Below are 15,220 nucleotides of genomic sequence, written 5' to 3' on the forward strand. Positions count from 1 at the left end.
CAGACAACATCCCAGAAGAAATAAGAGCTGCTGTCTACTCCATAAGGAACATGGATGTCGAGAAGTATTATTAAATTTACTTTATTGCAATGCACACGTCTTATAGTATTTATTATTTATAGATAGATAAACAGTTATAAAGACTTACATGAAAGACATATTTGGCCTCTATTCTATGCAAACATGTAATATTTTTAAATACAATTGTTCTTTAAACACGTGCCTGCGGCACGTGCATCTCCACTACTACTATAAAGATGCCACCGTTTGTTTTAAAAGAAAAAAGAAAGATGCCACTGTCCATGCGATGTTGAAAGAAAAAAAATCTTAAGATTTCTGGAAGGAGCTGGGGGGGTGTCCTCCTATATGGCTTCCGGAAGGTAAATAAGAGATGTATCTTTAAACCCAATCAGCTTCCAAAAAAGTCCAATTAGCAATTGCTCCACCTTCCGTGCGATAGGAAAGTCCACGAAATCGCAAGGCCCATGAAAAAAAAGCCCAGCTCGTCGCCAAATCGGGTAGTAACAATGCGTGAATGCTTGAGAATACCCGTGAATCCCCTTTCCCTTTTCGCTGACCTGACAGACGCTGCTGCAAGGCCTAGCCGCCTAGGCATGAACTTATGAGCATGGTGCTCTATTTCCATTATTTTCTTTTGTTTTTCTACTCTAATTCTGGTAATACCGTATTCAACATTTTCTAAACCGATTCAACATTTTGAAACAACTAATTCAACACTTTGGGAAAACTAATTCAACTATTTGGAAATAATATTGAAATAGTATACTATCAATGTTGGAATAATATAGTAAAAATATTGAACTAGTCTATTAAAATGTTGAAATGCTAATTTAAAGAATACAATAACATATTGGATTTCATTTTGCAGCATTAAATGCAACGAATAATATTCTTCAAACGAATTTTAGAAAAGATGAATGGTCTAGGAGAAATTTTCATTCGAAATTTGAGATCCGATGTAGACATGCCCTCGCCCTCACGTACCAACTCAACTACCAACGTCTCCTCCCTACCTCCCACACACGCACATGCTCCATCCGCTATTGGCTCGGCCCACTTCGCACCCGGTCACCACGTAGCTGTTTAGATCCTGACCATCTATTTCTCTATGCACGAATCTCCAACAATGGAAGATGTATAAGTTTATTTCTTCCGGAAGATGGATAGGAATTCCGCTCGGCGGTGCCACTGGTCCATTTAAATTTGTCTCTATAAGAATTGCTGGATTAAGCCCACAAAGATACGGCCCAATATTTTCCCTCGACTGTCAATCAAATCTGGGCCTCCCATCTTTCCTCCCGGCCCGCCGACGGGGAGCCCAAACACATTAACAACCTTGGGCCATCGTGATCAAGTACCGACAAGAGAGAGAAACCAGACGGCACGACCTTATCCGAGACGACCGGGCCGGTCGCCATCAGCGTTCTGAAAAAGGGACCGATGGAAAAGGCAGCTACTAGCGCGTCGTGCTCCGCGGCACTGCCCCTTCTCCGCAGCAGCCATGCTAGCAGGCAGCAGCAGGGCGATGAGACGAAGGACTCGGAGCCAGGCTGACGGCGACAAGGAAAAGCCCAGGGCTATGCCGTGGCTGCATGGAGACCTTCAGCTTGTCACCGGGTGTGGAGCTGCGCGTGGCCGGACGGAAAAGCAGGCCGGCCTGGCCATTGCGTTGCGTCCATACTCAAAAGATGACGGTGCGTGTGCACTGTGCAAGCAGGCAGGCAGCGACGGACGCGAGCCACGCCCACGACGCGCTACATTTAGACCATGGAAAATGACACGTCCGGGACAATCCGCCGTCCAATGGAAAGTGGCCAACCCATGGCAACGTGCTCCTGCAACAAAAGAGCCTCCTCTGCCTCTGCTGGGGGGCCAAGTAGACAAGGCGGCCGGGGTCCATCCGGCGGGCGAAGCATGCGTCGCCGCTCGCCTCTGCTCTGCTCTGCTCACGAGGGGGAGGCGACGCCGATGCAGCAGGCGTGCAGCCAGCGTGATAAGAGCACGACACCTTCGACAGACCGGTGATTATAAGGTGACTTCGTTCCAAATAAATTTGTTATTTAGATTTAAAAATAAATTACTATCTAATGATTTAATTATTGTTAGAAATCATGGAGACGATGAGGAAGACATTGGGGAGGAGTTTGGAGCCATGGTGTACCAGCAAGGGAGCCAAGCGGAGTTGGAGGCCCAATCCAAATCAAGTTCGAGTCTGTTTCGGAATCCAGAAACAGTCCGCACCAAAACCAACGCCTAGACCGCCTACGGAGTCCGTTTTGGATGCTCTTTATATGGATGGAAAGATAATTTCAAGGAGTTTCCAATGGCACTAGTTTGAGGCCCAAATTCATTCGGAGTCGACGGAAATTGCCGAAACAATATGACGTCCAGAATCTATCAGGGCGCTGCGCCGCCGTCTTTTGCGCTGTTGGCCCGTGTACCGTGTTGGCCCAAGTGGTGGACGCCCCCTTGACCACCACCAGCAAACCTAGGATGTCCCTTAGGGTATAAACTTAGTAGCCGCAGCCTAGAATCATCGGGTTTTGTTTAGTTCTTGTGTTTTCCTTCGAGAAACAGAGATTGCATCGTTGTATCTGTGGCGACAAGTCCTTATACATTGATCCAGGGCCCCTGTTCTTGCTCTCCTCGACTGTGTCGATTAGTCCTTTCAATTCGAGTGTTTGAACCCCTCTTGTGATTCGCTTAATCCATATATGCAATTATCAGATTGCGTGTTTATCTCTTCTTGCTTGTGTCCTTCGATTCGCTTGCAGAAAAAGCCTTCTCGGCGAGGTCAATCAAGTTGTGCTTGGTTGATAACCAGCGGAGCGGTGGTGTAACGGTTGCAGACTTCGAATTCGTGTCTGATTAGAAGTCGGATCGCCAACGTCACGTACTCCATCAATCGAAATTACCCTACCTCTCGGAAGATCGGGTATAATTCTCATCATTTGGTATCAGAGGTGGGCCATTGTTAAGGGGGTAGGAATGATGATGACATCCTCCACTATTACCCGCTGGCAAAGACGCAACAAAAATGGGCCAAAAGTGGTCCAGTTGTAGTCAGGCGGCGACCGTGTGAGCCGTATAATCCCACCTTGCTTAGTTTGGGAGGAGGAAGACACCTTAAAAGGGAGAGCCACCCTTCCCCTATTGGACTAGTCTTTTGGAGCGATTGTGCCTTTTCCTGAGTGGGTGCGCCGGAGTGCGGTGCTAAGATTACCGAGACACAACAAGAGGCCCTAGTGTCGTTGTAGGCCGGATCAGTGTGTCGTAATTTCGGATGCCGGTGCTAAGATTGCGGGATTCGGGGAATCCGGATCGATGTGTCGGGCTTTTCATCCAATCCCATCTGGACCGGATCTGATAGAAGTATATGTGTAGCTTTGGGTAGGCACAATATAGTAGCAAGGAATAGCAATTATTCAATTTAGAATTGCAAGACTGAAAAGTAGTTCCAAGATTGTCTATGTCGCCGGTTTAAACCCGTCCTGGACCTAGTTCAAGCAAACAACAAAACAACTCGCCACGAGACCACAAAAGAATGCAAGCACTTTTGAATTTTTTTCTTTGCTGCCTTTTCTTTCTTTGGTTTTTTTCTTGTTGGTGCGGCTTTTCCTTTTTATTAGCATCTCTTTGCTTTTTTCTCTTTTTTTTCAGAACTGAAGCAATCAAATATGGTGTGCAGCATTAGTATCAAATTCTCATAGTCGTCCTAACAATAATTAAATCATTAGATAGTAATTTATTCTCAAATTTAAATAATAAATTTATTTGGAATAAATTCACCTTATAATTATAATCAATGATGGTACATGAAGATGTCGTGCTCTCATCACAGCGAGGAGCGGCGGTCGTGACGTGCCTTTTCACGGCTCGCTCGCTCGCGGGGCCTCCGACCGATTCGCACCCCCGCCCACCCGCACGCGCTCCCACCGATCATCGTTCCGTTCTCCTAACTTTGGATGAGCAGCAGCTCCCTGCCTCCCTCCTTTGGTTAATCAAATGGTTTCCTCCCTCCTTTGGTTAGGTGCCGTTTAGTTACCAAAAATTTTCAACTCCCCATTAAACACATGTATGAAGCACTAAATATAATTAAATAACAAATCTAATTACACAGTTTGGATGGACACGACGAGACGAATCTTTTAAGTCTAATTAGTGCATGATTAGCCACAAGTGCTACAGTAACCCGCATGTGCTAATGCTGCGGTCAAAGGCCTCAAAAGATTCGTCTCGTGGTTTCCAAGTGAATTCTGAAATTAGTTTTTTAATTAGTGTCCGAAAAACCCTCCCGACGTATGGTCAAACACACGACGAGACTAGCTGCTGCCACTGCCAGTGCCAGGATTCGTTAAATGCCATGCCACAACACAGCACCGCTGCAGCACGAGTCTGACTGCCCAGTGTAGAGGAAGCAAGCAACAAAAGGCATTAAAAAAGAAGCCGCAGCGGCCCCGTCGTTCCGTTCATCCGTTGGCCGTTGCCTGCACGTCGGCACAGCCGCCCGCCCCGATGCGCCGCCGCCTTGCTTCAACTCCGACCGGCCGGCTGCGTCGAGTCGACCACCAACTCACCAAGCTCCAAGCAGTAGGAAAGAAAGTACTGCGAGTCGAGTCGATATGTTTGGCTGGCTGGTGTTGGTGGCTGATGCTGATTTTTTTAAAAGAAAAGTACTGCTGGCTGGCTGGTGCTGATAGTTGGTGCTAGTTTTGTGTGAGAGAAAAATATTATTTGCTGAATGCAACGAAGATGCGGCGAACAGAGTATCCTTTACGGACGGGGCTCGAAAACGGATCGGAAGGAACGTGGAGCGAGAAGCAAGCTGCCAAGCTGGACTGGTCTGCCGTGTGTTTGTCGTCGACGTCGTGGGCACCGCACCGCACCGGGTTGAGTACCACCACTGGCGCCGGAGGGCCAGGGGCCCAGGGGGAAACGGTTCCAAGCAGGCCTACCCAATCCCAACTCCCAAGCCCCCACGCAACACACGGACACGGCCACGGAAGAGGAGGAATTCCTTCCTTCCGGGGGTTCCGGCTCTCGATCCATTCATTTACTGGGTCCTCGCGCCAATAAATGACATACGCGGAGTATGCTTGGGATTTGGGCGCTCTTTGGCACGGCTCCAAAAGCAGCTTCAGGCGGAGCTCTGCCAAACAGTGGTTTTGCTTTTGGCACTAGTTCCAGGTCTGGAGCCCTGTTGGAGCCCCTCGTGGCTTCCACACGCGAAGAGGAGGTAGGAATTCGTGGCTCCACACGGCTCCGGCCTCCTCTTGTCAGCCTTGCCCTCGGGTGGGGCTCATCGGGGCGCAGCCCCTAGGGCCGAGGGGGCCGGCGGCGGCACTGGCCGCGACTTGCGAGACCTGCCGGGAAGGAGGTGGCTGCCGGCGGCCGCTGGGAGGAGGAGGCGCGGTCCGCCGCGCTGGGAGGAGGAGGTGTGGGCCGCCGCGCTGGGCGGAAGCGTGGGGCCACAGCCACCGCTGGAAGCGGAGGCACGGTCCGCCGCACTGGGAGGAGGCGCGGGGCCACCGTCGATGGGTGGAGGAGGCGGTGGTGGTGGTGCTGGGCGACGGGGGTAGTTGCGAGGAAGGAGATGGGGGTGAATGGATAAGAGTAGAGGAAAAAAGAAAAGGGAAAGAAAAAGAAAAGAGGAGAAAAAAAAAGAAAAAGGGAAGAAAAGGAAAAAAGAAGAAAAAAAATGAAAAAGGGCATTTTAGATATTTTACAACCTCAATCTAACAGGTGAAGCTGTTTTGCCAAACGTTTTTCAAAACGGCTCCAGCTCCACCAGAGAAGCTGCTTCACCAGAGGAGCTGGAGCCGGAGCTATTTTTGAAGGAGTCAGAGTCCTACCAAACAAACCCTTCATTTGACCAGTGCTAGAGCAGGACTACTCTGGGTGTGTTTATATCCCACAAAACCCCCCTAACATCCAAACTTTTCATCACATCAAAATCACATCGAAACATTAAATATAGCAAATAATTCATGTATGGAGTACTAAATGTAGGTAAATAAAAAAACTAATTGCATAGTTTTGATGTACGTTGCGAGACGAATCTTTTGAGCCTAGTTAGGTCATGGTAGGACAATATTTACCACAAACAAACGAAAAATACTACAGTGTCCGGTGTGACTTTTTGCATCCATTTTTCCCTCCATCTAAACACAGCCTCTATCTAGCATGCATGCCTTTGATTTAAGGGTCAGTTGGATCCATGCCACTACAATTTCACGATTTTTGATTTTATGTTGAAATCGATGCCATTGAGTGGCATGATTTTCAACGTGAAACCCAATTTCACGGAGTTGTGGTGGCATGAATCGAATTTTCCCTTGATTTAAAGTCTACTAGGTTGACTGCGGTTCCTAACAAACGGTTGAGTTGCCAACCGGACACAGCCGAGCAGTACTGAATTTTAGCTGCAGTCGCTTGTAATCTCTTGCTCCACCGCTTTGCATTGTTCATTTTAGTTGTAGCACACCTTTCTTTCAAAAAAAAAAAGTTGTAGCACCCCAGATCATTCTGCTGTTGCTCATCACGCGGCAAAAGACAGATCAGCATGCCAGCTCCAGATGATTAGATGAAACGCTCCCAGATTTCATTCACTCTGGCATCATTCATAACCATATCATCAGAATCAGATTTCTCCACTACAGCTCACTGGAGCATCCAACAATCAAGACGGTTTTTCTCCTGCACCACTGTCCCGTGGGAGAGGGAGGAGCAGTGGCATCCTATGCAGAGCACAAATCCATCTCCATTCTCCGACCGAGAACAGCAGGGAGGGGAGAGCAAGGCAAAGGCAACCACAGGTCCCCACGGCCACAACACAGCAGCGATTCCGAAACCAACCCGGCAAAACAAAACCCGCGCGGCGCCTCAAAAACCACCCAAAGCCAAGCGCGCCCAGCAGAGCAAAGCAGCATCCCCGGCCGGCAAGCACCCACCACCGCGGCAAGCGGCAAGCGGCAAGGCAACCGAGCAGAGCCCACCTCCTCGGCTTCCTCGGCCTACCCCCCCCCCCCCCCCCCCCCCCCCCCCCAGGGAGCCTCACCGATTGCAGCGATGATGGAGATTCCTTCACGCGCGCCTGCCCCCTCGTTCTCGCCCCAATCCCCCGTATAAACCCCCATTACTGTAATTCCCCCCCCCCCCAAAACCCCCGGCCAAGAATCCCCCCTTTCCCACCAGTTTCAATTCTTGAAAAAAAAACCCTTCAATCTTTGAGAGGTTTCGGTCCTTGGAGGTCGCCTCCCCTCCGGGGGTGAAGTCCGGTCGGATGGCCAAGGCGGAGAAGCTGGTGGTGGAGGTGGTGGCGGCGCACAACCTCATGCCCAAGGACGGCCAGGGCTCCTCGTCGGCGTACGTCGAGGTGGAGTTCGACCACCAGAAGCGCCGCACGCGCTCCAGGCCCAAGGAGCTCAACCCCGTCTGGAACGAGCGCCTCGTCTTCCCCGTCGCCGACCCCGACGACCTGCCCTACCGCGCCATCGACGTCGGGGTCTACAACGACCGCGCCGCGTCCGGGGCCGCCAGCGCCGGACCGCACGCCCGGAACTTCCTCGGCAAGGTGCGGGTCCCGGCCGCCGGCGTGCCGGCGCCCGGGGAGGAGGTCGTGCCGCAGCTCTTCACCCTCGAGAAGCGCAGCCTCTTCTCCCACATCCGCGGCGAGATCACTTTGAAGATTTACCGCATCAACTCCGGCGACGTCGTCGTCAAGTCCAAGCCGGAGAAGCCGGCCAAGGCGGTGGTGCCGCCTGGGCCGGAGGTGGTGGCGGCGCCGACGGTAGCTGGGCCCAAGAAGCAGCCGCAGCCGCAGCATCCTGTGGTGACCGTGCAGCCACCGCCTCCGCCACCGGAGCCCCCCATGGACGTCATGCCGCAACCGGCCCCGATGGTCATGAAGCCGGCGGTAATGCACGCGGACCCGTACCCTGTCCCGGCCATGTTCTCCGGCCCCGGCGACTTCTCTTTGAAGGAGACGCGGCCCCGCCTCGGCAGCGATAAGGCCAGCGCGACCTACGACCTGGTGGAGCAGGTGGAGTACCTCTACGTGCGCGTGGTGCGCGCGCGCGGCGTTCCGATGGTGGGCGAGGCCGTCGCGGAGGTCAAGCTCGGCAACTATCGCGGCGTGACGCCGGCCGTCCCGTCGCACAACTGGGACCAGGTCTTCGCCTTCTCCAAGGAGACCATCCAGTCGTCCTTCGTGGAGGTGTACGTGCGCTCGCGCGGCAGCGACGACCACGTCGGCCGCGTCTGGTTCGACCTCTCCGAGGTGCCGCACCGCGCGCCGCCGGACAGCACGCTCGCCCCGCAGTGGTACAGCATGGAGGACCGCAAGGGCCAGCGCGGCGGCGCGGAGGTCATGGTCGCCGTCTGGTTCGGCACCCAGGCTGACGAGGCCTTTGCGGAGGCCTGGCACTCCAAGACCGCCGGCGTCCATGGCAATGGGCCACTGGGCTCCATCAAATCCAAGGTGTACGTCGCGCCCAAGCTCTGGTACCTTCGTGTCTCCATCATTGAAGGGCAGGACTTGTTTCCGATGGACAAGGGGGCATTGGCAATCGGTCGATTCCCGGAGCTCTTTGTGCGCGCACAGGTGGGGAACCAGATTATGCGCACACGGCCGGCACCCATGGTGTCTACACGAGCACCGTCAAGCCCATTCTGGAATGAATACCTGATGTTTGTGGTGGCAGAGCCATTTGAGGAATTCTTGGTGCTGTCCGTGGAAGACCGCATGTCCCCAGGCCGGGATGAGTTGCTGGGTCGTCTTGTTGTGCCAGTATCCGCCATTGAGAGGCGGTGGGATTGGAAGCCAGTGGTTTCCAGATGGTTTGCGTTGGACCGTGGCACTGGTGGTGGCAATGTTTCTGGTAGTAATGCGCACAGGTTCGCAAGCCGCCGTGTGCATCTTCGGCTAAGTCTTGATGGGGGCTACCATGTTCTGGATGAGGCTACAGCTTACAGCAGCGATCTCCAGCCTACAGCTAAACAGCTATGGAAACCACATGTTGGTGTGCTTGAGCTCGGTGTTCTTGGTGCTACTGGCCTAATGCCAATGAAGACACGGGATGGCAGAGGTGCGACTGCAGATGCTTATTGTGTTGCAAAGTATGGCCAGAAGTGGATCCGCACACGCACTGTTGTTGACTCGTTATGCCCCCGGTGGAACGAGCAGTACACATGGGAGGTATTTGACCCCTGCACTGTCATTACTGTAGGTGTGTTTGACAACTGCCATATTGACAAGCCTGCATCAGGGAATACTACGGTGGCTGTCCGTGATAATTGCATTGGTAAAGTTCGCATTCGGCTTTCGACGTTGGAGACTGATAGGGTGTATACCCATGCGTACCCTCTGCTCATGCTGCATCCATCCGGGGTCAAGAAGATGGGGGAGCTTCACCTAGCTGTGCGTTTCTGCTGTGGCAATGTTGGCAACATGTTCCATGCCTATGTACGCCCATTGCTTCCGAAGATGCACTATGCTGAGCCGCTGCTTGTGCGCCAGGTTGAGACTCTTCGGTTCCAGGCTACCAATGTGGTAGCAGCCCGCCTTGGCCGAGCTGAGCCGCCACTTGGCAAGGAGGTTGTTGAGTACATGCTTGATCACCGGTCACATCTGTGGAGCATGCGCCGCAGCAAAGCAAACTTCTTCCGTCTTGTCAGTGTGCTCTCTGGCCCTGTGACCATTGGCAGGTGGTTTGAGCTTGTCCGCTCTTGGCAGCGCCCGGTGCATTCATGCCTTGCTGTATTCACATTCCTGGTATTTGTCACAATGCCGGAGCTGATTCTTCCAACAGCCTTTCTGGCCATGGCATTCACAGGCCTCTGGAGGTACAGAGTCCGCCCAAGGCACCCACCTCACATGGAGATGAGGCTGTCTCATGCAGACGGAGCTACTGCAGATGAGCTTGATGAAGAGTTTGATACGTTCCCTTCGAGCCGTGGAGATGTCGTGCGCTTCAGGTATGACCGCCTTCGCAGTGTAGCTGGGAGGGTGCAGACAGTGGTTGGTGATATTGCAACACAGGGTGAGAGGATGCAGGGCCTGCTCAGCTGGCGTGACTCGAGGGCGACACTTCTTTTCTCCATTGCCTGTGTCCTCGCTGCTGTCATTGCTTATTGTGTGCCTATGAAGGTGATGATTGGGCTCTGGGGACTGTACGCCTTGCGTCCGCCAAGATTCAGAAGCAGGATGCCATCTCCACTGATGAACTTCTTCCGAAGGCTTCCTTCCAGGGCTGACATCCTGCTCTGATGCTAGTGATTTCTATTGATGGCTGGCTGTGGATGAGCTGCTGGCCTTCTAATTTGATTTGGTGATTTGGCGGGAAGGGGGAACTTCAAAGGAACCAAGGGAGAAGCAAACTAGTCCGCTGTTGCCTGTTGGTGCCTAATGGTGGTTGCTTAGTTTAATGCTGTTAGCATGTTAGGTAATGTAATAATGTTGCTTTGTGGTGCGTCTGGTAGTAGTTGTAGACTTGCAGTAGTAGCAGCTGGCAGCATTGCTGTTTGTACTTTAGTTGTGCAAACTGCAGAGACTAGCAGAGTAATGTATGCGGTATTGATGAGCTGATGAGACTATGAGCTCTAGTTTATTATAAGGATGCTTGGATCTTTATGGCCTGTGCTCAGCAACTGTTCAGCGTGTTCCTTTTTAAGACTTTGGTAGTACAATTCTGCTATTAAAAAATGTCCTGTCTGTAGCTCTGTTCTTGGAGGATGGCACAGTCGTTGCTCCGATTCACTTGGGTGTGGCTTTTTCTGTAACGTTATACAGATATCATGTTCTCTTTGGAGTCGCATCAGACTAAGGCCTTCCAAATTTTTTTCAGAAGTCCCTATCACATCAAAATTTTTTTTACTATTTTATAGTATTAAATAAAATCTGTTTATAAATATTTTTTGACAGCTGAGTACTAATTCTCGAGACGAATCTAATGAGCCTAATTAATTCATAATTTGCTACAGTGATGCTACAGGAACCATCCGTTAATCATAGATTAATATACCTTATTAGATTCGTCTCGCAATTTAACCCCAGGGTTCTGCAGTTAGTTTTATAATTAATTTTTATTTAATACTTCTAAATACTAAAAAATTCCGGGGATTTAAAAAAAATCCCTGGAACCAAACCACCCCTAAGCTCTTTTTGTTTGGTTTGTCTCGATCCTCTTCCCATGTGGCTGCTGACTTAAAGTAATGGAACAAGGAATTGTTTGTTCCTTTCTGTAGTGCTATGTACCAAGTGTTTTCTGTTTATCAATCCGATGCTCTTGATAGAAGTTGCAGAGTGCTGAATCCTTAATTCTTACTCTGTTGTTTCTCATGGAGCAATGGTCAGGCCATGTTTTGAATTAGCTAATGCAAAAGGGAAAGGTTGTGTACTAGTCATTGTATTGCTTGTTGCTTTTTACGTTCAGTACCTGAGCTAAAAAGATGGGCGTGTTCTGCACTAGTCATGTGGATCCATGGCTAACAACGGCGTATATGAGACGGATAGATGACCATGGTGTCAATTACCTGTTTGCTGTGAAACCAAAAGAAGAGCTAGCATTGTATAGAGAGGGTAACAGCGTGCTGGCAACAACTTGCCAAATGCTACGAATCAGTCGCTGCAATATGTCTCGATCGAACAGAATAATTCCATTTCAGACAAAGCAATGAGGGCTCGTCCCTCGTCGCATCATGAACCAGAGACCTACGACCGCTGCTCTGTGAACGAAACTAACCAACCAAATTGAACAAATGGCACGCATGGAAATTTGAATTGTTATATTTTGAATGCCCCAGATATTCATGGCCATTCCACTCACTAAATCACAAGAGCTGATTTAGTGCTGTACAACCATTGTTTGGATTTACAGCACAATTGTTTCCAAGAGAATCCACTTTTGTGGCAGCAATCGTCTTTCTAGCTGCAGCAGGGCTTCTGACACTTGAAACGCCTCCAACATTATCCATTCATCCAGATTATTCAAGTTTTCACGTTAGACAAGGGGTAGTTTGGAGCTTTTCCTGTCATATTCTGCTCTCAGCAGGCACGGGAGCCAAATCAAAATTCTCTTCCAGCACAGTGAACACTTCGTTAAGTGAAGAGACCTTGAAGTCAGGTTTAACTTCCTCAGGCAAAGAATCGTGCGGCCCATATCGCCCCGTTTCATCGAGCAAGCAAGTAAAGGCTCCTGCCCTCTTTCCACAAACAACCTGCAAAGTTTTCAAATGGCAAGTATCTAAGTAAAAACGCAATGGCGAGTTCTAGTTCTCTAGCAGGCAGCTCTAACTTCAGGTTATAGTTCTCTAGCAGGCAGCTCTAACTTCAGGTTATAGTTTACCAAGAAAGCAAGAGAGGACTTCAGGAACTAGTAAAATTAGCGGGCATTATGAAAGTGCAGAGTTTATGTTGATTCCTGGCTATGATGGGAAGATAACTTTAAGCAGAGAGTCAGGTTAATATCTAAAAAGAAGACGGCTATAATGCATTTGAAGGCATGAAATGTGGAACTTGGTCTCTCGTTATTGCATCATGCTAACTGAATGAAGGAGAAGCTAGAGTTCATAATGAGATGAAGAATGCTCACATCATCCTTGAGACTGTCACCAACCATGATCACTTCATGTGGTGGAATTTTCCAAGTGGAGCAAATGTGAAGCAATGGAGCTGGATCTGGCTTATAGGGACGAAATTCTCTGCTCAGTGCAGGAGTAAATGTCATCTGCAGCGACCCCAAAACACACAGTTATAGAATATGGTTACAATCTCATGATAAGGGAAAAATTTATCACACTATTTTAAAATTTACTTGACAGGTATGAGCACCATAGATGTGTAATCAGCATAAAGAATAATGCAACAACTTACACCAAATCTTTGGTGAAACAAATCAACTGCATCCTTCACATTTCTGGTGATCAAACCTCTTCTGCAAAAAGTTGAGATGAGAATCAAAATCTGCATACACATCTCTAATTGAACAAAGGATTCACAAACAAACACTAATAATGACACCCACACATGCTAGATAGTAGTCATGAATACAATCGCACCTTTCAAAAAAACACTACCATCTCCGGTTGCCACAACAAACTAGCAAAGAAGTGAAAATCAGCGTTTCGACACATGGGAGTACATGACTGATGTTAGCCAATGGTGTATTGAAATCTATTTTAAGCATGAAAGCACATGATTTTATTGAACCATATATAGTTCCTGGTGATCACTAGGCCATGATGCATTATTGTTTATTTGAAGTGGCACCACTGCATAGAAAAATTCAGAGCAGTCTCTGCTTGTATAAGATTACTTAAGAGACAATAATACAGAAGATGTGGCAAACATCACAAACGTATACCATGAATGAAAACTTAGCCAGCAGTACACTGTAACTATAGATTCCGGTTGCATGGCAATGCTCTTATATCAGTTTTTTATCCATCCAATTTCCAATCAAACATGCCCTCCTCCTATCATTTTGGCTACCACACACGTATCATATATAAGAAATCAAGTGTAAACGGTTCAGCAGCATGTAGCTATAAATTAATGGTTCACAATCAGCTTTGAAGCAACTAGGTGTGGAGGTGAAACTACCAGGTCAGGTGGATGATGCACCAAATCGATACCATGAGCAAGAGCAGTTGGACTCACAGTCAATCTGAGGAAAGCAATTTCAGCTACATTGTAGAGCTAGCAAGAGCACTGACCTGATCTGCTTCGTGTCCAGGAACCCGCATAGCTCTGACGCCCCTGCAAACCAGGGCCAATTGCAAGCAGTCACACACCGACGAGAGGCTAAACCAGCAGAGCACAGTTTCGGCGCTAGAAACTAGAATCCAGCAGCGCGGCAAGCCAGGGCAGACGCTCACCGGGCATGATGTGGAGGCGGTCGAGCCCCTCTTTCTCGAAGCGCGCGATGACCTCGTAGGCGTGGCGCTGCTTGTCGGGGGCCCAGCCCTCGATGCAGTGGAGGATGTCGACGGAGCCTCCCCCGGCGGCGCGGGCCGCGGCGTAGGCGGCGTCCTCGCCGAGCACCTCGCGGTACATGGCCTGGAAGTCGATGACGGGCACCGTGAGGGTGCCGTCCATGTCGAAGACCACCCCGCGCAGCGGCCGCCTGGAGGTCTGGGCGGGCGGGGGGGAGGCGGAGGACATGGCCCGGACGGCGGCGAGGGCGCGGCGGCGGGGGAGGGGGAGGGGGAAGGGCCCCATGTGCAGGCTGTGGGGGCCGAGGCGGAGGAGCATCCGATCCGTGGCGCGATCTGGGCCGCTGGATGGCCCGCTCCTCCTCCTCCTGCTGCTGCTGCTGGGTGAGTAGGTGGAGCCTCCTGGAGCACAGTTGATGCGGTAGGCGATGGTGGAGGAATCGTGCGTTACCGCTTCCGCTTTCTGGATACGTATTACGTCTTCTATGTTACGACACGTGAAGCGAGTTAGCCTTGAATTTGACAGTTTCCTTTATAAACACGGAGCACCACAAACCTGCTCTGTGCCCTGTCCATTCTTGCTCGGGGTTGGATGCTGTACATCCATCGATCCTACTGATGACTCACTCTACCTGATTTGGAGGCTATTGAATTGAATTTTTCAATAAGTAGGAGTAGTCATTGACAGAATGACATGATGGTGGAAAACGGGTCAAATGTGTGTCAAACACATGCATGCGTGGGCACGAGCGAGGGTCCAGATCAGGCCCGGGCGCGGCACACGTGCGGGCATCATGCATGTCTCGTTGTCGTTCAAGAGCAAAACTGGCCGGCTGGCTTCCTGTTCCGATGACCACCTACCTTCTTCTCGTTAATTAATAACATGCCAAATGAAGTGAAGTGAAGTGGCCCAATATTTTAATGAAAGCAATGCACGACCCAACAGCCGTCATTAGAATGTGACTCGTGTAATTGATCGGCTTAATATATTGGATTATTCCTCTGAACATGCATTGCATTGAACCCAAACAAAGTGAGATTTTTTTTTTGTTTTTCATGATTTGAACCGTGCATGCTTTGGACCTACTAATTGCATCTGAAAATGTAATGCATGCTGGAAGTGGGTACGTACAAATCAACATACAAGTGGCCGGTCCATTGAACGGCCTGACCTCGAGATGGGCCGCATCGCGTGTGTGAGAGATTTATGGAAAGAATAATAAAATTCTGGAAAAACTAAAAAATTAACGATTAGGGCTAATCCCCT

General features: G+C 50.0%; 2 protein-coding genes across 2 annotated transcripts; one reads left to right on the plus strand and one right to left on the minus strand.

Moving 5' to 3' along the window:
• The first annotated feature begins 6,939 nt into the window (after nt 1-6,939).
• On the plus strand, nt 6,940-10,668 carry LOC120646292 (FT-interacting protein 3-like). Its single transcript, XM_039922930.1, has one exon. The coding sequence runs from the start codon at nt 7,304-7,306 to the stop codon at nt 10,286-10,288; it is 2,985 nt and encodes a 994-aa protein (XP_039778864.1). The 5' UTR covers nt 6,940-7,303; the 3' UTR covers nt 10,289-10,668.
• Nucleotides 10,669-11,770: 1,102 nt separating this feature from the next.
• LOC120646306 (haloacid dehalogenase-like hydrolase domain-containing protein At2g33255) lies at nt 11,771-14,342 on the minus strand. Its single transcript, XM_039922936.1, has 5 exons — nt 13,897-14,342; nt 13,735-13,777; nt 12,893-12,953; nt 12,612-12,746; nt 11,771-12,237 (listed from the first exon to the last, which is right to left on the minus strand). The coding sequence occupies exons 1-5, from the start codon at nt 14,270-14,272 to the stop codon at nt 12,052-12,054; spliced, it is 801 nt and encodes a 266-aa protein (XP_039778870.1). The 5' UTR covers nt 14,273-14,342; the 3' UTR covers nt 11,771-12,051.
• Between the last annotated feature and the right edge of the window lie 878 nt (nt 14,343-15,220).

This window comes from Panicum virgatum, chromosome 1K (genome assembly GCF_016808335.1).
Source record: "Panicum virgatum strain AP13 chromosome 1K, P.virgatum_v5, whole genome shotgun sequence".
NCBI lineage: Eukaryota > Viridiplantae > Streptophyta > Magnoliopsida > Poales > Poaceae > Panicum > Panicum virgatum.

Coding starts and splice junctions, on each gene's coding strand:
- LOC120646292 (XM_039922930.1), top strand. CDS start 7,304: ATGGCCAAGGCGGAGAAGCTGGTGGTGGAGGTGGTGGCGGCGCACAAC.
- LOC120646306 (XM_039922936.1), bottom strand. CDS start 14,272: ATGCTCCTCCGCCTCGGCCCCCACAGCCTGCACATGGGGCCCTTCCCC. Junction 12,747..12,892: donor TGTTTCACCAAAGATTTGGT/GTAAGTTGTTGC, acceptor GGGTCGCTGCAG/ATGACATTTACTCCTGCACT. Junction 12,238..12,611: donor GTGACAGTCTCAAGGATGAT/GTGAGCATTCTT, acceptor AAAACTTTGCAG/GTTGTTTGTGGAAAGAGGGC.